This window comes from Marasmius oreades, chromosome 7 (genome assembly GCF_018924745.1).
Source record: "Marasmius oreades isolate 03SP1 chromosome 7, whole genome shotgun sequence".
Lineage (NCBI taxonomy): Eukaryota > Fungi > Basidiomycota > Agaricomycetes > Agaricales > Marasmiaceae > Marasmius > Marasmius oreades.
In genome coordinates this window covers 740876-765363 of record NC_057329.1, presented here as the reverse complement: position 1 = coordinate 765363, position 24488 = coordinate 740876, and the positions used below count along the sequence as shown (strand labels likewise).

Genomic DNA, 24488 nt, shown 5'->3' with positions numbered 1-24488 from the left:
CGGCTTCCCAGAAAGTGCTACCTGGTCTCTCATCACGGTCGTGGTTGGAGATGCGGGATGCCGGGGCCATCACAATAAATAAAAAAGAAAGAAGAAGCTGAGAAGTCAGTGAGGACTCGGTCAGAAATGGAATGTTCTTATAGGATAGCAGAAAGAACGCACCTGACTGCTGAAATCAAACGTTCCTCAGAACACATGCACTGAGTACAACATGAGAGTGGCTAGATTGAGGCTAGAGCACGTAGTAGGCGAGCCTCATGTTGATACAGCTATCAACATGAGTTGAACATGAGGATGGTCACCCTCCTAAGCCTGAGACGAGAACGAACGAGTATTAGAAAAATATAGTGTATTCGCGTTGGTAGGAGACTAAGTACAGTGTACTCGAGGACGCAAAATACACTTCGCGCCACTGAACTTAAGTTTATTCGCCTGTATAGCGACTATCAGCGGAGTTTGAATATCGTTGAGCATTCCGACCTTGCCGACCGTCGCACCAGATTTCGCGTGTTCACGGAATTAATCAAAACCCTGTAAATCAACAAAGTTATGCATGTTCTGTGGACGCGTCAGCACGTGTAAAATAAGCGCCTACTGGAGCTCTATTCATTCTCGCTATCTTGCTCGTCCTCGGTATCATGACGAACCACATTAGAATACAGCTTTTCAAGCACAAAATATTCACTTGTATCCTCTTCGTCATTCCACGGAATCTCCGGACGCCGGAAAGGAATCATCCCAACAACCTCCACAATCCATTTAGCGTCAATGATCTGTACATCCTCTTCTTTTGTGCACACGTTCAACATCCCAAGAGACTCCTCCTGAATATCCGGATCTGGATTTGAGTAGAACATTACAGCCGCAAGGGTGAATTGTGTATTCCCTTGCATAGCTGTAAAGTAGTACAGGACTTCGGCGTACCGTAAGTCTGTCAAAAGGGGCTTATCTAATGAAATAAGTAGAGTTCATTTATACAGCTGAAAAGGGCTAACCTTTACGTTCCGGGCCCGTCGCACCAAATCAGTCTCTCGATTTGCTTCCTTCCAGAGAGACCGAGCCTCTTGCCCATTTGGAAGGCGCAAACGTGCAAACCGTGTCACCTGTAGTGAGTCAGTGTCAGTTTGACGCTCAAATGTCCAGTTGTTTGCTTCACAGAATTCTCGGAACGCGACTGTAACTGATACATCCATGAGATGGGTACCACGTGGATGGAGGGATACATAACCTGAACCGATATCGATAGATAATCTCTGATTTTGCGTTTTGGGGGGAGGGCGAAAGGATGGATCCATGGCAAGAAGGGCATTTGTTGTCGCTTGTTCAATGATTTCCTGATTAAGATTTCCATAGGGATCAGCTGGAAGCCGGATGCGTCGCTCATAGTTCCCAATAGTTCGTTCCATTGTCCACTGAGATACCTCCGCAAGTGAACCCACACGTAAAAGTTCATCAATGATGTGGAGCAATGCATGGGCGAACGAAGTGAAGGCGGTTGAGTTTACGTTGGTAATAATAGTGTTCGAACAGCACAACAAATTCTTTGAGGTTTTGCTGGGCTTTAAGCAGTTCTTTGTATGTCTTGTATCGCCGGTGCACGAGTCGGATAACGAGAACCAGTTGGCAGAAGTGTGTGTACAGGTAATCAGGAAGCCTCCCATACAACAAGCCAGGACAGAGACCAAAAATCAATGTATGATACTCCGAGGCTTTGTATCCACTGTTTATTTTCTCAGCAGGGTTACGAGGTGCTCGCTTTTCGACATCGGTCGGGATGAACAGTCTTGCACAGGCGACAGCAGTTCCGAAGGCAGCAAAATCATCAGGGTCGTATAGAATCGTGAAGTCGGCGAGTGCCAGGTCATCAGCGCCGTCATGTTCGATGGTTCCTCGGAATAGCTGAAGCATAAGCTGACCAATGTTGTAGACCAGGTGCATGAGGTCTGCCGGGAATAGTTTCGGGCATGGGAGTGATTGCGGAAGCGCACTAAACAGAGACGGTCCCCTTATTCCTGTTTTCTTTCGTTGTCTCTTGTACTGGGCCAAAGTCGTAGAATTCACAACAAGTGATAGACGTGCGCGATAGCTCTCGAGAGTGGGAGTAGTGACCAAATCAACATCAATGTCAGGATGAGCTGATGAAGGGGGTAGATTGTTGCCATCTGGTCGTAAAAGAGCCGGATAGTAAGTTCCTACCCTAGGTTTATGGCGTCCGGGCATTTCACATAGCAGCCAACAACCACTACACCCATGGTGACCAACGGATTTGCTCATGTGGGCCATGGCAACTGTATCTGCGAGAGCGAACAGGAGAAAGGGGAACTTCCTTGAGGACTTGTTGAGTAGTCCATCCCAGACAGGTATTCCATGTCGTTGACAAGCAGCCAGATGTGCCAGAGTAGGGAGTTTGAAGGAATCGTGGGTAGCTGCATTTGGTCCTCCCACTACAAAGAGCGGCATGACGGAGTGTTCGAGATGTCGAACATCTGGGTCTAGATCCCCGAGTATCGCGATTCCGAAAAGCGTACTTGACTGCTTGTCCCGGTAGAGCTGTGCAGCATCCTCTGAGTACAGCAGCACCATCGTGTCCTCGTTAATTGTCCCGTTTTCCACTGTATCCAAGTAGTCAGACCCGTGAATGATATCACTATAGCTCTTGACGCCTTCATGGCTATAGCGTTCTTTGAGTACTTGAGTCGTGCGGTGCGAACGTGAGTGGAGCGCCTCCGCTGATTCGGGATGCCGCCATAGGGCCTGTAGCTGGGGTCCAATAGGTATGGTGGTGAAGGTGGACCTCGGCTTCTTGTTATGATCAAACCGCTCCTCGTCGCAGTGTGGGCATCTCAAAAGCTTGGTGTAGGGTCCATAGAATGCCAAGCAATTGTTCTTGCACTTGTCCACGCAGAGAGGGAAGACGCCTGTAATAGCGTGAAGACGGCGACGGGTTTGATCATACGACAAAAGCGGCCTATCCGGGTGTTCCTGGTTGTATACTTGTCGTAGCCGGGTGTATGTCTCTTCTGATGTGTGAGATAGAATAAGGTAGAAGTGGAGGGAGATGCGCAGCTGGGAGTCAGAAAGATCCAGTATCGCTCGAGGTGGGTTGAGGAACTGATGCCATTGTTCTTCAGTCCATTGCTTCCTCTCCTCCTCGAAGTCGTAGCCATGTACAAAGTTGATCATTTCTTGAATGCCGTCAACGTTAGATTCGACGAAAATGTTGGTCGGTGCTACATCTGGTCGAGCTGAAGCAGCTTCGCCGTAGGGGTTCTCGATGCTGTCCAAATCGTCGTCAAGGTTGTTACTATTGTCCTCGTAGTCGCTCGAATTCCCAGCATCGTTGTCGAGGCCCAAGTTGATTAGTTCGTTGTACCCAGCATCTGCTCCCGCTCCGAAAAATTCGTCATTGGAGCTCGCAGAGTTGTGCAAGATAGTGTCAATGGTATGGCAGTCGGCATCGAGATAGCCTTGGTTCGGGTCTTCTTCTATCGCTTTCCGAGTGGATTGAGGGTGAGTATACTAAGAGAAGTAGAGGTATAATGTAGAAAAGATGATAAGCTTAACACATACCGAAGTTCTCTGCCTTTTCCTTCTGATTCTACCTTCGACATTCTGCAACTCTTCTATAGTGAGCCCATTTTCCAGTTCTCTCTGCTTCGCATGTAAGTAATATAGACTCTTTGAAACTACTTTTCCTTCAGGCAGTCGAGCGCGGCAGAACCTCTGGCAGGTACAGGTGTACTTGCGTGGTTTCTTGCGTTGGGTGGACATGCTGGACGAAGGAAAGTTGCACAGAGGATCTTTGAGTTAAAAAATAATTCATTTCGATGTTATTACGCGTGACGATACAGGGAGTAAGACTTTGACAACGGAAACGAAGGAAAGAAGGAAGACGAAGATGCCTGATGTCAGCGTTTGTCCGAAAGCGTCGGATTTGTCGGAATTCCCATGAATCTGTCCGCCCGCGTCCGATAGCGTCCACCGACATCTCATTGGGCCAGAACCCCCGGCCCATAGTCACACCCAAACCGTTTATGCTATCTGATGTCCTGTTTTACTGTTTTTCGGTAATTCAAACAACTGAGGCCCCTTGCCACTGTACCTTCACTCCCTAACGCTTCCCGCAGCCTACAGTGCGCAGGGATGCGGCGGAGTGTCCTGTAACACGGAGGTTAGCTTGATGTAAATCTCTAATAGTAATAATAATAATAGTAATACCTAGGTGTACTGACTCTAGTATCACTTTGACTGTGACGACTTGTCCTTATTTCTCATTCCAGCATGGCCTTTCAACGTCAACGTTTCAACCTTTCCAATGTCTCAACCTCTCAGCCGCACTACTTGCGCGCTACCTTCGTAGCGGTCGGTTCGAGCCGGCTCTGACCGATTCCCACTTTTGGGTTGCGGTTCCGGATCTAAGCCCGAGCCGGTTCAAGCTGGCCAGCGGTCTAGCTATCGCCTATAATATGAGGGTTCGGGACAGAATTTTATACAGATTTTTCGACGTCATCTACTGGAATGAACATTGGTCGATTCGAGTGACGGAGTACTAGCTTGTTATGGCCGTTATGGCCGACCAATGCCTCACGTGTGTCGGTTCACCGCCGGCCATCAAACAACAGAAAATGATGTATGATCGATGGGGAGTGGATGACTTTCCGTTACCAAAAACATGTCTAGGATTTTCTAAATCCCTTGATGGCGGAGTTTGAAAAACATTTAGCTTTTTGTTGTGTTCCCGCCGACCATCTGTATTTAGAGAAACATAGATCCTAGTCGCTACACTAAGTTACTTCTTGACATGGTGGATGACGACACCGCCCTACTCCAGCTGTTGCTGCTGAGCCATGATACACGTTTTGTAGAAAACGAATGAACCTCCCGTGCCTCACCTAAAGAGTGTTCAATTCCTTGTCAATTCCAGCAAAAAGTAAGAGATATACGGGTTTTTACTGACCTTGTACAAGTCAGAAATTGTTTTTTTGCAGTCCAAAATTGAAATTAAGAAGGCTAGAGGAAAATGGAATCAGAGGGAATTCCACAAATTGTAGAAAATATATGATAGAACATCCATAACGATTTTTGAGCCTTACGACTAACGGCTGCATGCTGTGGCTGGATGTCGAGTGAGACCATGAAGACGACGCCGGCGGCGGAGGGCCAGCTGACGTGACTCGTATCCCTGAATTGCCTCGGCAAAACTCGGATAATGTCGGCTAATCTAGAAAACACAGAATTTAGACTGGAAGGGGGGGGGGTACCCCCCTTCCAGACTAAAATCTGGAACGGGGTCCTTTTTCGAACTCCACTAGCCGGAATGGACTCATCACCATTTGGGTCATCGGCTAAGCTCGGCTAAGCTGTTTAGAATAGGATCTGGTTTAGAAAGGGCCATGGAAAGTCATCCAGTGCATGAGTACCGCCGACGACATGTAGCACCCTCTCACGCCTCGAAAAAAGATAGTCTGTGCAATTGTGGTTAGCGCCTCCTAGAAGTCCACGCACCGATATTGTTCCTTGCTCGCCCTCTACGTTGTTCTGCAATCCGTTATTTGTCATATTTCTCGAGGTGAGGCTTCGGTCTATTTGAACGAAATGAAGGCGACATTTTTCTCATCCCTTGCAGATTCTTCGACACCAGCGAACGTCGACCAACCTGGTAGGTCGCTGAGCTAGCTGATAGCCGTATTTAGCCTAAAATTGTATGATATTCATATGGTAATAGTACTATAGTATACACTCATCCTGAGTATTTCTGGCCGAATCTTGGCCAGATGGGAACATCCTGAGGTGGTCTGGGAGTGTGTTGAGCATCCAGCGTTGCTCTAACCACATTTGACGGGTACCTGATAGGTGGCTGAGCAGGGTTCATCATCCTGATGCCGCCTGGAGGTGGGCTGAGCAGCCGGTGTCGATCTAATGAGGTCTGGTCAGCATCTGATAGGTTACTAAACAGACAGGTTGAGCTGAACTTGACTCTCCGGTCAATGGTCAGCCACCCGTCGTATACTTATCAGACAGGCCTAGAAATATAATGTGTAGCGGGGGAGTTCAGCAAGGGCTTTAGACCGCAGGTAGCTAGTTCGTCGGTCTGTAATCAGGTATGGAATCTGCATGTTATTCTAGCGTAGAATTAGCTATAGTAGCTAATCGTCGTAATCGTTGTCGTCGTCATCATACCAACCATCGTTGTCGTTGTTGTCGTCATCCTCATCGTCGAACTCAAGCATCAACTCAAGTTTTTCCAACAGTTCACGTTCTTTGTCTCCCTCATCCTTGCCATCTTCCTCATCCTCATCCTCATCCTCATCCTCGCTATCCTCATCCTTATCCTCGCCTTCGGTTTCTACTTCTTCGTTGATACGCTCTCCCCATTCGTTATAGACGGGCAGAGGACCATCGTTGCGGGTTGCTTCTTCTTCTGCCTTTTGAGTGAACGCGTCCATCTTCTGGTGGCCTATACCTCCACCTCTATATCGCATGAACATATCACGATCCGGAAACCTACAGTATTCATATCAAGAGTGGATCGTATAGTAAGAATAAGAATAACTTACATGTTCACGTAGTAATACCTCCAATCCTCCTTTTCCTTCACATATTTCTGGCCGTTGAACTCCTCAAACACTCTGATGAGAGAATCTGAAGGTGCGTATTCCCTTGTTTTTCCGTATTTGAAGGCCGGTATGAGATGAGATGCCCTGAGGACGAGTGCTGGATCCACAAACCCAAAAGCGTCAGGATCATCGGCCTCGTAAAAGTGGAGTTGAGGTAACCGCTTGGCCTTCCACCCGCTCCGGTAAGTCGCATCGTACTGTAACCATCTCACAAACAGGAACTCCATCTTCTGTGTTTTGTAGGGTGGCTGCCCGTTGAGGTACATAAAGCGCACATGATATATACCAAGTACACGGGCATACTGGTAAGGATGTGCGCCTCCGGGCTCATTAGCAAGTAGCATAATGTGGGGTCGACGCCGGGGAGTGATGGTTTCGTCTTCACGGCGAAGGTCGTAAGTTGTATAGTGAACACGGATTTGTCGGTGCTTGAACATGTGCTGGCTTATGATCAATATTTTGTATAGATCTTCTTTGGCAAACTCGGTCCCTACATCTGCGTTCAGGATCCGGGAGAGGATATGTTCGCGAAGTCGGTTCTCCATGTCCTGAATGACATGGAATGAGTTCAAAGTAAAGGAAGTCTAAGTGTTACGCACCGCGATTAAGGAATCGTCAGGATCATCCATCGCAAGGTCCTGGAAATATACTAGTGTCTTCTTGGAACCAGATATCTGGTGATGCAAGGACGGGTCATCAGGAGGCAGCTCCTCCCGATTTACCTCCTTGGGAATCCCCTTCGCCTGCGTTTTCTTTTGTTCCACCTTTCTCTGTCTGCTGACATGTTTCGCGATCTGCTGTTCGTAGTTCGCGTTCTTGTTGGTTATCCCATACAGCTGCTTTACGCGGCGGTGTTCTCGTTCTCCCTAAAGTGCCTATCAGTTGAATGTAGTATGTTTGGAAATGTAGAACTTACCGCTTGCATGTTGAAGCCGTCTACGGTTCCCATGTATGGAATGAGGTCAGGATAGTGACAAAGGGCGTGCGTTTTATAGTTGTACAAAGTGAATCCCTTGGGCTGAGGATCGCAGTTGCTGTTCGAGTCATTACGCAGCCGTGCCTCTAACTCTCCCTCTGTTTCTAAAGTTTTGATACCCTTCGTAGCTCTGATGAACTTTCGCAATAGCCTTCCAAGCTCTTTTGTTTCGCTTTTGAAGGTTGCGACTGTGGAATCGGTGTGCTGGCGAAGGTTGCAATAGCTGACCCAGGTAGCGAACGTGAACAATAGGTCTTGGATAAGAGTATCCAAGCCTTCTTCGTTCGGGAACAAACCCTCAAAGCAAGGCATGGCACACTGCACTGTTCGTTAGAAATTGAAGAAAAAGCGAAGATAACGGTAGCCTCGTACCTGGAGTGCATCCTCGTAGTCTCTTCCAGCGAACTTCTTGAACTTCGATAGACTTCCCTTGAAACGACGGATCGTTCCTTTTCCAAACGTAGGAACCATGCGGTATCTGTTAGGAGTCTCATTGAGTACAAGCCTTCGAAACCACATCGTAAAGACTTACCTATTGTTCAGTTCGTCTTTCTCACTTTTCTTCCCAAGTGCGTTCAGGAGTCGGATATTCTGCTTTAGAAGATCTGACACCCGCCCTGTTATATCGTGGAAGCTGTCGGAACCATGCATCGAGTAGTGGTTGAGGCCGTCCTGTTGGAATAGGTACGATAAACTTGGCTAGTCAATCATCTTCAGCGGCGGGTACTAGGGACAGTTGTAATAGGTAACTTACGAAAATTGGAAGAGCTGAGTAGTCTCCAAGAAGGTCCTGTACATGGTCGCCACCCACAGCCTTCCCTTCATCAAATATGAACTCGTGGGCAATCATAATTTTCCTTCTCAGACGTTTGGTGTCTTCTCGTACCAACGTCTCGTTCTTCTTCATGTCCGATACCATCCCCAGCTTGTGAACGTTGTCTTTCTCAGTCAGACACAAAGCACAAGGGTGCTGGCTCAGGTACTTGATGCAAACTAGCATCACTCTGAGGACGTATGTCAGGCCAGATACGAGTATTAAAACATGTAATGGCTTACCGTTCGACGTAATCCGCGCTGTAACAGAAAAACCTGTAGAACAGATGCCTAGTAATTCCATCCGCACACTCCTGAACGCATCCGTTCCTGTATGCCTCCACAAAGTCCTTGTCCGAGAACAGTAGGAATAAGACGGCTTGAAGGAGTTCTACCTTGCAGAACCGCAGCTCTGGGTCGGTGGCCAGCTCGTCGAAGACATCCTTGTAGCATTTCTGGACGATTTCTGGGAGCTAAATCAGGGAATATTCAGTATATTGAAGCTCATGTATCTCTGGAAACTTACTGAAGGAAAGTACGCAATGTGATTCATGGCATGCGATGAAGGCTTCAAACGCGAGTATTTTGACCAGTTTTGAAAGGTCATATACATCGGCCAGATGGAATCGCCACCGAAGTTGGCAAGCAGCGTCGAGTCAGAATACAAATTGATCGAGACGATGCCAATTTCATGCTCGATCTTGAGGCTTTTTCCCCTAACCGTTTGAAAGATCTCCTCCTCAAATTCCAACATCCGATCTGATGTATATCCTTCACCATATACTCTCAGGATTGGACGAGAAGGATCTGGGGGCCGGTAGAATAGCTGGAACGGCTTCCACCTAAAGTTGGCAGCGTGGGGTTGGCGAATTTTGTTGGCGATCACCTGGAAGGGTTGGCGATACTGAATATTGGCGACGGTTAGAGTAGGTGCATTTTCTTCGCTTGTTTTCTTTCTCGCACGGGGTAACGGAATCTCGACCACGCCTTTCATCCAATCATCGCAGTTTTTGATGGGAAGGCCGTCGGAGTCTTGACTATTTGACGCGTTATGTTGGTCAAGTAACGCGTATTTGCGTCGAGCCCTGAAACCAATCAAGTCCTCCAGCTTGAAACGAGGATCCATCAAAACGTCGTGAACCAATTTATCCAGATTGCCCCGAGATTTCGCCAAACCTCCTGCGGTGTAATGCCACTGCATCAGCAGGGAAATAGATATGTTTGCGTGAGGTGCAAACTCATCATCCACTTCGTCGAGCTGGTTTGTATCAATTGCACGCCGACCGAAGACACTGTCAGGAGAGCGGGCAGCAACTTCGGGTGAGCTTGCGATGTCTGATCCATCGTTAACCTCTGGATCATTCGCAGGGGCAAAATAACGATGAACGCGGAAGAGACCCGCGCTACCTGGCTTAGATACGTATAAAGGTATGTTTGCGGAGGGAGATGGAGAGCGTGACGTGTGAGCAGACCCAAGAGGAGAGTTCGAGCGAGGTGTAGGAGAGACCGGACGAGATTCAGGAGAGCGTATACGCGATTGGGAAGCAGGCTCAACCGGTATTCGTACTGAGCGCCGGACTGCACTTTGCGTTGATATCTGGAAGTCATCAAACTTTGAAGGCAGCTTCCTTGTTCGCATAGGACGAGCCGACTGTGATGGTGGGACTTCTATGACAGGATCTATAGTCTGAGAGGCCTGGCAAAGGGTTAGAACGCACAAAGAGAGTAAAAGCAGGCGGCAATACCTCGACAGTCGGTTCAATTTCGATGTTCATACTATCGTCGAATATTTGCTGGTCTGTAGCAGGGAACTCGACTCCCTTATCCTCCCAATCCTTCGATGCAGCCATCCCAATTCCCGTATCCCCCGTATCCTCCCAATCCGTCATCACCCCGCTTCCCGTATCGTTATCTTTCGCAGCAAGTAAGGCCAGCTTGCAAAACAGCCTGTGTCTGTTGATCCTATGGTAAAGTTTCCCATCATTGCAAGCGAGGCAGGGAGTTCCTTGACCTCTTTCCTTCCTCAGAGACTTCTTACTCGACCTATTGATAGTTTAGATACAGATCGACAATTGTAAAGCTGAAATAGAACATACTTGGGCATTATAACTTAGAATGGAGCTTAGGGAATGACAATTTGACGACTGAATAATAAATAACCTAGAAAACAAGACAGAAAGATGTCAGTAACCGTTCTAACATGACCGATGCTAGGTTTTTTGTGTTCTTTTGTGGCATGAAGCCGTTTTGAACGCTTTTCGTGGCCTTTGACCACCTCAAACTCATTCGTAGTACTCAATGTAGCATTCAAAACCTTTTATTCAATACTATCTATAATTCTAATATGACTTACCATAAGTTAGGCCTTCTGATGATGGTGGTTGTAAGGCAGGCATGAATTGGATTCAGACTCCGACCCACGCGCGCCATAGTCTGTGTAACAAGGGGTAGGCTCTCTTCACGTGTTTCTCCATGTGTCTCCAAACATGTGAAGAGAGCCTACCCCTTGTTACACAGACTATGGCACGCGCAGGTCGGAGTCTGAATCCAATTCACGCCTGTCTTACAACCACCATCATCAACGACGGCGGGCTTTGTTCCTCGTTGTCCACATCGGTGAGTAGCACTCTTTATAGCACTTTTTATCAGTTAGAATAAGTACAATAGACTAGAGTAGATAAGTAAATGAAATTAAGTTCATTATGAGCGTTGAAAAGACACTTAAACACAGTGTCAATCATTTTTCAATTTTTTCAATGAATAAACAAGAAAATAAACAAACCTAGCATGCTGAAACACGTTTTTCTGCAGGCATCATGCAACCCCGGGACGCTATACGACATTACCTAGACCTGGAGGCAAGGGTGGACGATGAGGAACAGAGCTCGGACGATGAACACGAAGGTATGTCGATTCCTTATCACCGGAGTACTATCTCTAACGATCCGTCATTCAGATTCAGCAGGATTTATCAACGACGACGAAGACGACGATGCGGGCAGGCCCGTTAATTACAACACTATCAATGCTACACTCGAAATTGAACGGAGAGAAGAAGATGAAGACTTGCCAACGCTCGAGCAGGCTTTGTTGAGATCTGGCCAAAATGAGGCTGGTCCATCCTCCAGGACGCTTGACGACTTCCGAGAAGAAGATGTTGGGGATGTTTGGGTTGTTAAATGCAAGGTAAGGAAGTATGTGATCATTTCGGTATGCAGACTGACTTTTGTCTAGCGAAAAGGCGAGCGAGATATCGTCAAACACATCGAGAAAGCCCCTTCAACCTCTCAAAACTCGATACTAGCCACCTATTTTCCTTACGTTGGCTGCGGATACCTCTACGTCAGTACTACCAACCACCTTGAAACGTCGAAGATGCTCCGACGCTGCTTCTCTGTTGTTCGAAAACAATCTGGTCCAAACAGGATTGACATGGCGGTTGTTGATGACCCAGTCGAGATTGCGTTTTGCCGTCAACACAACATGGCAGCTGCAATTCGACATGACCAACATGACATAGCCATGAATGGCCCTTTGCCTGGTACTTGGGTTCATCTTGGAAGGATTGAAGCAAAACGGAAGAGAAGGAAGGCTGTTCAGGACGATGGGAGGAAAAGGAAGGCTGCAGAGTCTTCTCAGGAAGATGCTGGGAAGATGAAGAAGAGGAAAGGGTTGGATGGGAAGGAACAACAGCCAGACGGCAAGGAGGAAGAAGGTGAGGGAGACTCGGATGGTGATGAGGGAGACTTGGATCACAGCTACCATCCCGAGACACCACCAGTCATCCCACTCTATATGAATGATCCAGCGTTTGTTGTCGAGCGTGAGGGTGACACGGTCGTCGTCGCGTTCCTTGCACGGGTAGCTCAGTCTTCTGTTGACAACAACTCGGACAGCAGAAAACGATACATACAGTCCTTGGTTTCCACCGACTTCCAGCCACCTCCCGAATCCCAACTCCAGACGGTCTTCGGAAAGTCGTATCCCAGCTTTGAGATCACTGATGGTCTTATCGTCAAGACGATTCATGTCAATGACGTACGTCCGCTTGGAAAATACCCCAATTTGACTGAAGGCCGTCTCTTCCTTGCCAGTCGTAATTCAAAGGTTTGCGCCAACTTCCCGCACATCGACGACTGGAGGTTCGACATTGGGGACATGGTCGTTAGCGTTGTCACGAGAGAGGAAGGGGTCATCTGCGAGCAAACCGCAAGTGGCCCAATTGTCCAGCAGCGCACTTCTGCTCGCGATGACCGCCACTTGCTTGGATGGGCGATTAAGAAGAGATGGTTTGTCGGTGACTATGTCCGCCACATCACCGGTGTTTCTGGTGTCGTTGTTGCGGTTAATGACCAGAAGGATGAAGTGACTGTTCAGGACATGTCAGAACATCTGAATTACGACTTCGTTGGACATCCCAATTGTTTCCGGTCCATGCAGCGCAGCCCCAACGCCCTTGGATACGATATGGCATGAAAAGACAGCAGCCGCATTCCGTCTTGGGTTGAAGCCGCCAAATTTGGCCCCAGCACGATTCAAAGTGACAAGGATTTTTACAAGTTTCGTGAAGAGTGGAGCAATCGGCTTTGTCTGAACCGTGTTCCTCAACGGGTGTTCTTAATGTCACATAAAGAGGCGACGCAGAAGGTCAAGGAGATGAGGACAGGGCAGATTCCTTGGAAAGGTTGGGAGGTTCTTGTCACTGGTGGAGGCGTTCTCCATGGGCTACAAGCCTATGTTGTAGACGTTTACATTCGTCAGGAAACCGAAAGCACCTTGAAGCTTCTCATCGAGTCTATAGTACAGGGTCAACACGGAGCTCGGCATATGGTAGATTACAGCAAAGTAGTCGACCAGTTTTGGGAGCTGCCTCTACACATTCTCGATCGCCCACTCAACCCCATCTTCATCCCTCCTTTGACATACATTCATCCCATGACCTTTCGCGTGAAAGTCCCCACAACCACTCGAGCTTTGTTCGCTCGTTCAGGCACCCCTTTACCGACACCGCAGGAACAGGAAGGTGGAACAGAGCAGGGAGATACGGCCTTCAGTGTGGACGAAGCCAACTCAGAACCTGCCTTCAGCTGGCCAACGATTCTACGACATCCCAGTCAGTCGTGGCTCTTCAACGCCAAGTGAATTGATAAACTCCAGTTCAGGGTGGTACTGACGGCGACAATCGGAACAAAGGTCTTCAATAAACGGAAATCGCAGGTTCGCATCGTGTACGAAGAGAACGCCGTCACAGCACTTGTTAACTACATGAAGCGTGAACGAGCAATACCCTGCCGAGATCCAGCCAGTTCATCCCCTGCCCACCACCACCGAACCCATCTTCATCTTCGATGGCCCCTTCAGCAACACTGTTGCCGTGAGGGCAGCTACGATCAAATATAACAATAACATCAGCAAACTGGTCGGTTTTACAGTGGATTTGGACAAACTGGAGGTTGATTTTGATTTGAGTGTAGAATTTCTCCCAACCGAGGCTTGTGTTCTCGCAGTGGACTATAAGGGTGTAACGCAAGTGTTGCAGTGTGTAGTCGCTGACTGGAGGAAAGGTCAGGACAAGATACTACAGACTCGACGCAAGTAGTTGTATTATATTGCTCTACGATACCCTTTTTTATGATACCTTGTAGACAATTTACTTAAATTTCTTGTATTGGTAGGAGATACACTGTATATTAGTCTAAAAACAGTCTCTACTACATACTCTCAACTACCCTACATGTTTTTTCTGACCAGTTTCAGATTATTTTCATAGCATATACCGCCGATCTTGTGCAGATACCGTTCTGGCGCGTCGGTCAAATATGACCAAACAAACACGCCCATAAAGTCGCGTCTCCCCCAATCCCTACCTCTTGTCCTTGTACATCCACCACCACCCGCTCTCACTCTCTACTTACAATGGTAAACCCATCCTCAGCTTCTACTCATCGCCCACCGGGTGCCAGTCGTACAGCTGGCTCTGGTTCCAGCTCTCATCCCCAACGCCGTGGAGGTCACCGACAGCCACTATCACGCCGTAACAGCCGCCAAGGCTCCCTTTCCCGTCGTAACAGTCGAAACCAACGGTCGCCTGCCCCTCGTAGGTCAAGAATTTCCAACACCAAGAAGAGGGCTTTCGATGATGCTGTGGGTCGGTTGGAAGCCAAAGATGCTAGGCTGCCTAAAAAGTGCGTCGTATGCTTTTCTCCCAATTCTAACTTACTGATTTCCTGCAATAGACACCGAAAGGAACCAATCGTCACCGAAAAACCCAAAGAAGACATCCTCATGACTGCAGCGAAGTACTTTCGGCGATGTATCAGCACATTTTGCAGCCTCCAAGATGTTGTTGCCGTTGGACTCCAAGACGATGGCCATTACGACTTGATGTTCAAAGACACGAACCTCGCTATTCCACCCCCACCTCCTACTGTTCAAGAACTATTGGAAGACGATGTTCTTCCATATGATGACAACGAGCAGGACGAGGAGAATACCGAGCGTAGGAAAGCCGTAGAGAGAGCGAAAAGGGAAGCGGACCGCATGTCAAGAGAAGCGCAAGTAACCGTCCTCTACTTGTGTATATGCAACTAATTATATGTCTTTTTAATGCTAGCGCGTCTTACATGGCACTATGCAAAAGCTCTTGGGAGCTTCTTGATCGAAAATTCCCGGATGTAAAGGAATTCATCAACTACTGTGCAGAGGAAGGGCACCATTTGCAGTTCGCGAAAACTCTCGCCTTGGTAAGTAACGCCCCCTCTTCAGTTCTGTTACTGACGGATCTCTTTCAAGATGGACAACGTTGCCACGCAGATGTTGTACAACGACAATGTCAAGCTTAAAGGCCTGATGGAGAAGCTCATTAGCCCCAGCATCTACACTCAAGAAACATGTGTACAGGTCTTCAGCAAGTCGTCGAAGGCTGACCGTGGTCTCATGAACCCGGTCATTGCGTCCTACTGGTTGCCTCGTAAACTGGCCGTAGAATTTTACCGAGCTTATGGTGACAAGGAGAAGGAGAAGAGGTAAATTTTTTCGTATTCTCTTTGACTTCGCTCACTATACTCTCCATAGTGTACTTGCTCGCGGCCGTCAGGTGGTTCCGAAAGCCGATGCCTGCCCTGCCTACCTCTTCGACATTGTTGACAATTCCCTCAGTCTTCCTGAGGACAACGACGAAAATGAATGCGGATTATTGAAGTCTGGGTTCCTAGTAAGAGTAAGATTCTTTTTTTTTTCATTCGCTTTGTAGCGTGAGCTAACACTTGTCATACAGTGTGCTCGTGTCATTTCGACCTCTGAATCTTCCATGTACGAAGTGAAGCCTAATGTCAGTTCCACCGACAATGCCACAAGAATGGATATGCGGTCCATCACGCTGGAGTTCATTGCCCATGTTGCCACATTGGTATGACTTTCTTTTTGTATCATACACATACTGACATTTCATCTTGCTAATAGGCTCGCTTTGGTATGTCAACGACCGAGACGTGGTCCCCCTGCGATAGCACGTTCCATTATCCAAGTTTCTGGTGCAACGTCCGTGACGCCATCCTCGCTGGAGCCGAGGATTTCAAGGAAGACCTCCTAGAATGGTGGAACATGTACGTGCTCAGCCTCTTTCTGCTTGGCTGTTGCTGATACCCCCTCCTTCGTTTAGACAAGTTTTCGGAGACCGTGAGGGTCGTGTCGTGGAAAAGATGGTTGTTTTCGAAGAGCCCGAAGAAGAGTCGGATATGGACAAACTCAGACGGGAACGTGCAGAGCGGAAAGCGGCTGAAGAGGAACGACTTCGCCTCCTCGCTGCTCAGAAGCTCACTGGGGAGCCGACACCTAGTCAGGAGTATGCAGACTAGTGCTCGTCTGTTATCGTTTATCCCCTTCATTCCACTCCTTGCTCCTGTTCGCTCACTGTCTACTATCGATGCCATCGGCTAATTCTATTGCTTGTTGTAGTACTTGTATTAATTACTAATTGATCCGTTTTGTAATGAATCATTCTGATTGATCACTCGAGTTTGATGAGCCCTTATTCATAGAATTAAATTGATACACCCTGACAACAACGCTACATATTATTCAGGCCGATAGATGTACTCAGACTAATATACGATGAAAGGTGGGATTATATTGATACAGGATGGTCAAAGAACTTAGGCTAATGCTACGTGGTAGTCTTATTCAGGGTAAAATACATGATATACAAAGGTAAGCATTACACTACATTATGGACTCAATCATCCTGACAGTGTCTGACCAGAACCGTCAATCTGACGAGTCTGATCAGATGCCATCAGACAGGACCTACCTGTCAGCTCCATCAGGCTGGCCAGTCTGACCAGTCCCACCCATCTGAGCCCGCCTGACTGTCGCCAAAGCATAAACGCTAACGGAATTCAGGCGACAATCAGGCGAGCTCGGACTTACCGGACTGATCGCACCTAATGGGGGGTATCAATGCCCGACCAGAGTGGTCGACGTTCGCTGGTGGAAATCCTCATCATGAACAAGTGAGTATCTACTCAGAAGTTTCGGTATGGATACTCTAATAACCAAAGTGGCAGTTATATTGGCGCTCCCACCACTTCACCCAGTGAGGATTTCTACACCGGCTTTCATCGCCTTGTTTTGACGCTTTGTTTCCTACGAAGGGTGCCCTTATCATGGACAATCATACAGCCCAGAACATTGTTCACATTGTTTAACTATGTGAGCATGGATCTCCTTACTCTTGTTCACAATGATACTATAACACCAATCCTATTCACAGCATCTTACAAATACCCGCGGACCCTCACCACTATCGCTCTGCTCAATGTCCTACCAGCGCGCAACACTTGGGTTTACTCGCCCACAAGCCCCTCTGAACCAAGTATTCACTCAACCTCAAGCTGGTCATTCTCATCCCCCACTTCTGCCTCGAGTCAGGAAAGCTTCAGCTGGTTTCCAGCCGGCCCTTCATATGATTCCGTGCACCTACCTTCCCTTTCTCAGTCTCATACCTTCACAAACCAGCATTTCCTCGCCTCTCCGCATCCGGTTGGATCAGTCGCAGTGACTAACGCTGCTATTTCTCACATCACAAAAAACCGGGGAATAAGATTTAACGTTACATGTGTTGTCGTTGCATGCCAGGATGATGGAAACCGATACTCCAAGAAAATCTGTTATCTTTTGCTCGTCATATTACCAGTTCAATATAAGTTTACGACATATTTTTAGCAGGAATACTACATGTTGTCAACCCTTGAATGATCTCCCGTACGGCACCTGTGGGGCTCATTTCTTGCCTGTTTTCGAACTCTGTCATCATGGTGTATAGCTCCTCAGTAATTTTCCTGTTTGATTATCTCATAGGATTATAATTTAGCTGATGTAGTGAACTAAGATAAGCCAGGTGCCTTTATGCTATGAGTGTTCAACGGTGTATCATTGAACTGTAGGTCTTCTACAGTTCGATAACAGGATATGACTTGTCAGCCTGTGAGATGTATCAGTGGTGACCATCTTGGAAAAATGTCGGTAGGGTAGGTAGAGTAATAGGTGTATTAGGCCTCACGGCAGCAGGCTAAGTAGTACATGGACAGTGTACATACACAAGACCTCCACACGTCACTTTACATCTCATCCCAGCGGCTTCCCAGGTCTTCGAGACGCCAGTCGATGTCATCCCAACGGCTCTCTAGGTCTTCAAGACGACAGCCCATTTCATCTACATGGCTCTCCAGTTCCTCCACACGGCTTTGCAACTTGTCTACATGCTCCCGTTCTTGTTTCAATTCTAGCTTGAGCCCCTGCACAAAGGAGCCGTGGAACGGTTGTTGTCCGGCTAAGCTAGTGGTAGATCCTGAATTTGGTTTGCACAGGAGTCTCGCTCGGCACCCCGACGGAGATTCAGCTGGGCTTCTTGGCAGTCGCTCCTCCCACCATTTCCAGACATTTGGCTTAGAATTGTGTTGGGACAGGCCGTCGGATGGTGAAAGAAGGATTGCAGCTGATGAGCGACCATAAGCACAATGAAGTTGCGGATATTGGGTGTGGGTTGGTGAAGGGAGACGTCGGTAATAGAAAAGGGCAGCATGTGATCCATGTTTCTGTTGGATGGTGCGATACATTGTCAACGGGCCTTTAGAGGGAGCTAAGAGCAGACAAAAAGTTAGCCTATGGATGGAAGAATCATAGGTTGGCCCAACAAACGCACTTCTTGATTTTGGCTCTCTGTAAATTAGATGTCAGTGTGTACGGTCTGAAGACGGTTTTGATATGTACGGGGTCTTCAACCTGCAGCCCGACATCTCTACCGGGCTTTCCGGTAACTGACAATTCAGACGCAGCCGCTTGTGCACTCTCTCATTGAGGTCCGACGATGATTCTCGCTTTGAATGACCCACTGGCATTGCTAGGTGATTGTGAGGGTTGGTTTGAGCCATTTAATGGAGGTTACGCGCACCTTTTATGAACATACTCCGTCCAACCCTGCCCAACTCCACAGCGACCCCATGTGGCCCCAACTTCAAGTTGCGTCACCAGACGTTGTCTTTTTGTACGCCAGTGAAGACGGCCTGGTTCAGGAAACAATATCAAGTGGGTCGATAAGAGTGCAGATGGTTGCATAGTCAAAGTCTAAGAACCCACCTTTACCCTTCCCATCCTTCCTCTCCGATGTCTTCTCCATCTCCTTCCCAACTTTCTCCATCTCATTCTGAGGGTGGGCCAGTCGTTCCCCATCTCAAGCATCGTATCATCCAACTTGAAGATGAAATTAAAACAATACAAGACCGCAAAAAACGCGATGCAACTGAGGTAGTTCTGATCCTTCGTTTCTGGGGCTTTGTCCATCGTTGACCAGAGTACTTGCATATGCGAAACCACATTGGCTCGTGGTATCAGGAAAGTTGTCACACTGCGCGTGCCACTGAAAGCAATTGTCGACGAAAATGATCGGCGCGCATCTGCTGACGGCCATGAACAGATTCGTTCAGCACTTTCAGATGAAGAGAAAGAACTGGAAAGAGAGTGAGTTCGTTTTATTGAGAACTATAGACCAAGATTTACTGTAGTATTTAGGCAGGATAGGAACTTTGAGTCCTTCAAAAGCCTTGTAAAGCTCTTCGGGAGATTGCTCTTGAGCCGTGTTTTGGAAGGCGAGGGATATCTCGACCGCCTCAAGACTGTGAGTGATGCTGATGAGCAAGGACAAGCGCTGTCACACTGGGTCACGGATGTACTTGTTTGTATGTGGTGGGAAAGGCATGCCAACGAGGCTCGGAGCGACGACATCAAGCGACTAAAACAGAGGTGGCCAACTGGCTTAACGGTATCGACAAGAACGATCTCATTGCGGGTGACTATGTCGAGCCGCGTTCGTCAATATTCAATCCTCACACCCGTGAAGGGCGGGGTTTTCAAAATTCGATGACAGGGCGACTCCTCACTCCAATCGACTACAACTGGGATGATCCTGAGTAAAATTTCTGCTTTCCTGACTCAACAGGATGTACTGAATTATTTTTCTTCAGTGTTTGCCAAAAGATTCGAGATCTCCATCCAGATTTCCCAACTCACGAACTTTATCTGCGGCTGCTGTATGCTGGTTATTCTGGCGATCCAAACAATTTCCGCAAAGGGTTTTTGAAGTCAGTTTTACTGGTCCGGGTGTGTCTTCAATTCTCGTACTCGCATAAGTCACTAACATTCCGAGTTTCTATGCCAGACATTGAAGCATATCCTCACGTCTTCCTCCTCGACTCTCGACTATGTGGGCGAAAGCAGCCATTCAGGCAGCGAAGATGGGCCACCACCCAGGAAACATCAATGCCACAATAAGACAGGCAGAGAGTCATCAAAGAAGCACATCGCTTCACTCCTTGGTATCACCACAGTTTCGCATTTCGCTGATTCTGCTCCTCGACGTGGCAACGTTTCTGCTTCCTAGCTGCCTTCCTTCTGTCGGAATTCTGTCTGAAATCTTGATACAACCTTTGCTATCTAGAGCTTAGCATATATCTCAGTCTTTGCGCTGTAATTCGACGAGGTTGAAGTTTCCAGTCAATGTTGATTTTGGATGAATTCAGGGCGCGCGACGCGTCGTTGATTCTGAGGTGCGTTAGTATATCCTCTATATCCAGTTCTTATTGTTAACTTTCAGCATGCCTCCAGCTCTAAGCAGAATATGTGGATTTCATCATTGTTTGGGCTGCAATTTCTTCATTCTATGCGACAACGACACTACAGTTTTACTTACGTGCTATCAACAATGATGAAGACTATGCTATACCTTTTTACACCGCTGCACCTGCAAAATGAGCTCGACCAGAATGGAGTGGCAAGCAAAATCCATGAAAAGTGTCTTGTACCCTGCAACTACTGCCAAGAGGAAGATGCAGGTGTGTAATCTCAATCTTTCCCCATGTTTTCTACGACACTTTGACTATGCCCTTTCTCAAAGGTCTGGCCTGGTACAACCATTTTCGGAAGGGTGTCACTCAACTCGATAATATGGGAACATAACCGGAAGTATGAATCATCTCGTCAGAAGGGGAAACCTGCTGTTGAAGAAGAAGCGAAGGGAAAAATGCGATAGCGGACGACGAGCCCGAAGATATCCAACACATCGACAGAGATGAATTCAACGATGCACTTGGTGAAGGATTACAGTTTATGGACTTCGATATACCCATGGAAGACAGCACGAGAAAGGCGTTGTGTCAGCTCGTGCTCTACATGTAATGAGGCTGGATAGAATTATAAGGAAAGATTGAAGGATTGGAATAGACTCGGATAAAATGGCACTTGATATTAATTATTGTACTCAAATTTCCTCGTTCATACCCTTTTACTCCTGCAAATTACAGGTCCCATTACACTGAGATTCGAAGTGAGCAACAACAAGACGTACCACGGCAAATACATTTTATTTTACCGCTCTTCTACAAGCCCGTATAATCCCAGATAATACCCTACGTCAGCTGACAGAGTAATGACACATAATCTTGGAGAAGACATGCTAGGATAAACCCGTACCCAGTCCCCCCGATTTTTGTGATGTAAGATTACACAACCACCACCACGAACACTTTTCGAATTCTTAACCAGTTTTGTTACTGAATTGCGCGGAAGCTGGATCTCCTTCTGCATTCGTGGTGAAATCAACCGCACAATCATGCACTCGACACGAAGCACCGAGTTTCTGCAACCCGAGTTGACTCCAATAATGCCTCATTTCATCGAATGTTATATGGAATGGCCTGACCATCTCCGGGAACTTACTGAGCCTCTCTCACGTCTCTCAGTGAGTTCAGCTTATAGTCAACTATTTTTTTATACCTATCCTACACTTTAGAACCACGAACTCATTGAATCTACTGCCGTTCGATATCCCTCTGCGTTCCACTGCGTCGATTCGACGTTTAAACGGCTATGCACTGTTCTAGAAGGGGATTTTCTCTCTCCAGACGGACCTGACCCCAAAACAAGCATTCTCGGACCGTTTGCAGGAAACATTATTCAAAAGGCCGCACCGCAAATAAAGGCTTGGTGCGTGATCATCAACCACGAAACTGAAATAATCGCAGTCATTCATTTCTAGCCTTCACATTTAGCTTCGAACCTCTCTATGCACGAGCCGTCTATCCTTGCAACGTTCATGCACCAGCGACCAAATTTCTACGCGGCACTTCCAAAGCCACCTCTATCGTATTTTCTCCTATCCCTACTGCCAGTTTGTTGGAGGGGGGCGTCCTGTCTAGCGGAACTACGCCTGAATCGTCGTATGAAGGAGAGGGACCTGAAGTCTCTGACTCAGACGTTAACTAAGATCATGCCACGCCCTCTGCTCATCCCAGGGACTCGCCGAATTCCTACATTTCCTCAAAGGCGTCGTGGAATAATAACCATATGGATACGGAATTTACTACCTTGCTTGTCCAACCTGTAGCAGATCTCGACATGCCCCCATGTTACCCAGCAAATCCACCCTTATTCCCAGGAAAGCCAGCGTCTAATCTGGTTGGCGTGGATTCCGTTAAATTAAGCTCCTGCGAGCGGGAATCAGCTTATGATCGTATAGACACTACCTCTAGTCGTGTGCGTGGTCACGAATGCGAGAGCTACGAGCCTCACGACGGGTCAAACTCTGGTTCTGAGAAAGATCCTGATGTTCTCCTCTTAAAAAACCTCCATCTTCTCGCGCGTCACTCGCAGGATGTCCTTTACTTCCCCCTCCTCTGTGTCGGTACACGCAGACAGATCTGCAGTATCATGGTGAGTGCCCTGATGCATCGCCGAATTTTTGGGGTGTCTTCTCCTCTTCTGGGGCTGTCGTTTGATCCCCTGGAGTGCGAGATCCAGGTGGTCTATGGATGGTTGGCTGCGTCGCCCTCCCATGGCTGTGTGGGTACAGTAAACACCGTAAAAGGGTATGCTATCGTTCTGACTCGTGAATCCCTAGATTGAGGCTCATCTTGCGTACTCGCCATGTTTTCGACGCCTAGACCATGGTTGTGGGGCTTTCGATTTGAGCGTTTATAGTTCACTTCGTTGCTTCACTACCTATCTTTTAGAGGTAACACCTGTTTTATTGGCATCATCCTATAACGCAAGGGGCAACAGCCCTCAGGTTTTGGGTCAGCTACGGTCATTGGCGTGGCAAGTTGATTCCTTACTGGATGAAGAACGTGAAGAACGTGAATACCATTTCCAAAAATGGATATCCGAACAATGGTAAGCCATCATCCAAAAACAAGGTCTCACTGCTTTCCGTTGCTATTCATTTTTGCTCTTTCACGCTTAATAGCTAGGCCCGGTAACGGGTACCCCAATTATGACTGCGTGCTTATTGTGCTGATGTCCTGCTCTAAAGTCAAGACAGCTCTCGACCATCCTCTGATGCAAGTCCCGGCTTGCCTGGCATGAGAGAGCAGATGTGTGTCCTTCTTGTTCTTCAATGCTTGTTGCTGATTATTATTCATTGCAGGACAGCGTACGTGTTTTAAAGTGGCGTATGCAGTCATATGCTAATGGGTTTACCGTTTGTGTGGTGGTGAAGGAATGAAAAGACATCTGCCACTGGTACCACACGAGAAGTATGTTCTTGGTATGTGGTCAACGATCTTCTCATACACATACATATCCATTTGGGGATTCGGAAACAGGACTGCCAGTTCCAAGAACTCGCCCCAGAGTACGGGTATCTTCGAGTGCGTCTAGCATCCACATCCTCCAGCCACCTTGGATTAATCACCCTTTCTTGAAGGGTCATTCCAGAGGGAGCGGAGCCTTGTTTTCTGGAAAAGTAAGCGCACGTTGCAACAAGTTATGAACATGCTGTGTACTAACAAGCCATGGCCCATATTAGACTGCGCAACCAAGGAAAGCCCGAGTAAGTATTCATGGCTCATGTAACACCCACACAAGATCTCACCTGTCCACCAGATATTCAATTGAAGTTGCATACATCTGGAAAATCCAGATTTATTAATTAGTATGAATTAGTACTAATTAATAATAATCGATACTAATTGGCACTAATTCAATTAGTATGAATTAGTACTAATTAGTATGAATTCATACTAATTCATACTAATTAGTAGGCATTAGTAGGTAAATAAATTGTACATACTTCTGTATAGTGTATTATTTTATTACTATACTATATACTACATAGTGTACTGTTTTATTAGTATACTATACTATGATATTTTGAAGTAGAACCTAACTAATTTTACTTACTTACTTACATTTATTAGTATTAGAACTACACTTGTCCGAAATTTTTCAAGTCCGAAATTTTTTCTAAGTCCACTATGCATACAAATATAATAGATATACTTATATATATCCTATTAAAGAGTTACAATAAGGTTATAGTAGTAACGGTGCTTATACTTATAATTTTCCTTAGACCGGGATTGAACCTGGTGCTAGCAGTTATGATTGTGTTACACCGGCGGGTACCCCATATAAGCGGTAACTTGTATTTCATCAGTTCCTGGTCAATTTAGATGATTCTGGGGTGGTTTTGGGGGTTTTTCTACCCCCTGAATTCGATTTTGAGCTTATCTAATTGTTCCCATCACTCCTTG

The 24488-nt window shown here is 47.1% G+C and overlaps 7 protein-coding genes across 7 annotated transcripts; 4 read left to right on the top strand and 3 right to left on the bottom strand.

Moving 5' to 3' along the window:
• Nucleotides 1-602: 602 nt before the first annotated feature.
• E1B28_010947 (uncharacterized protein) lies at nucleotides 603-1406 on the bottom strand (the record flags this gene model as incomplete). Its single annotated transcript, XM_043155934.1, has 2 exons — nucleotides 603-944; nucleotides 996-1406. The coding sequence occupies 2 exons, from the start codon at nucleotides 1404-1406 to the stop codon at nucleotides 603-605; spliced, it is 753 nt and encodes a 250-aa protein (XP_043005718.1).
• Nucleotides 1407-1452: 46 nt separating this feature from the next.
• On the bottom strand, nucleotides 1453-3771 carry E1B28_010946 (uncharacterized protein; the record flags this gene model as incomplete). Its single annotated transcript, XM_043155933.1, has 2 exons — nucleotides 1453-3519; nucleotides 3571-3771. 2 exons carry the CDS (start codon nucleotides 3769-3771, stop codon nucleotides 1453-1455), a joined length of 2268 nt encoding a protein of 755 aa, XP_043005717.1.
• A 14252-nt stretch (nucleotides 3772-18023) lies between these two features.
• E1B28_010945 (uncharacterized protein) lies at nucleotides 18024-18803 on the bottom strand (the record flags this gene model as incomplete). The annotated part of the gene is made up of 3 exons (XM_043155932.1): nucleotides 18024-18544; nucleotides 18608-18624; nucleotides 18676-18803. 3 exons carry the CDS (start codon nucleotides 18801-18803, stop codon nucleotides 18024-18026), a joined length of 666 nt encoding a protein of 221 aa, XP_043005716.1.
• Nucleotides 18804-19068: 265 nt separating this feature from the next.
• Nucleotides 19069-20341, top strand: E1B28_010944 (uncharacterized protein; the record flags this gene model as incomplete). Its single annotated transcript, XM_043155931.1, has 6 exons — nucleotides 19069-19209; nucleotides 19256-19422; nucleotides 19474-19640; nucleotides 19691-19871; nucleotides 19926-20061; nucleotides 20120-20341. The coding sequence occupies 6 exons, from the start codon at nucleotides 19069-19071 to the stop codon at nucleotides 20339-20341; spliced, it is 1014 nt and encodes a 337-aa protein (XP_043005715.1).
• A 382-nt stretch (nucleotides 20342-20723) lies between these two features.
• E1B28_010943 (uncharacterized protein) lies at nucleotides 20724-20989 on the top strand (the record flags this gene model as incomplete). The annotated part of the gene is made up of 2 exons (XM_043155930.1): nucleotides 20724-20792; nucleotides 20855-20989. The coding sequence occupies 2 exons, from the start codon at nucleotides 20724-20726 to the stop codon at nucleotides 20987-20989; spliced, it is 204 nt and encodes a 67-aa protein (XP_043005714.1).
• A 630-nt stretch (nucleotides 20990-21619) lies between these two features.
• E1B28_010942 (uncharacterized protein) lies at nucleotides 21620-22221 on the top strand (the record flags this gene model as incomplete). The annotated part of the gene is made up of 3 exons (XM_043155929.1): nucleotides 21620-21697; nucleotides 21749-21942; nucleotides 22008-22221. The coding sequence occupies 3 exons, from the start codon at nucleotides 21620-21622 to the stop codon at nucleotides 22219-22221; spliced, it is 486 nt and encodes a 161-aa protein (XP_043005713.1).
• Nucleotides 22222-22302: 81 nt separating this feature from the next.
• On the top strand, nucleotides 22303-23131 carry E1B28_010941 (uncharacterized protein; the record flags this gene model as incomplete). The annotated part of the gene is made up of 2 exons (XM_043155928.1): nucleotides 22303-22797; nucleotides 22856-23131. 2 exons carry the CDS (start codon nucleotides 22303-22305, stop codon nucleotides 23129-23131), a joined length of 771 nt encoding a protein of 256 aa, XP_043005712.1.
• Nucleotides 23132-24488: the final 1357 nt, after the last annotated feature.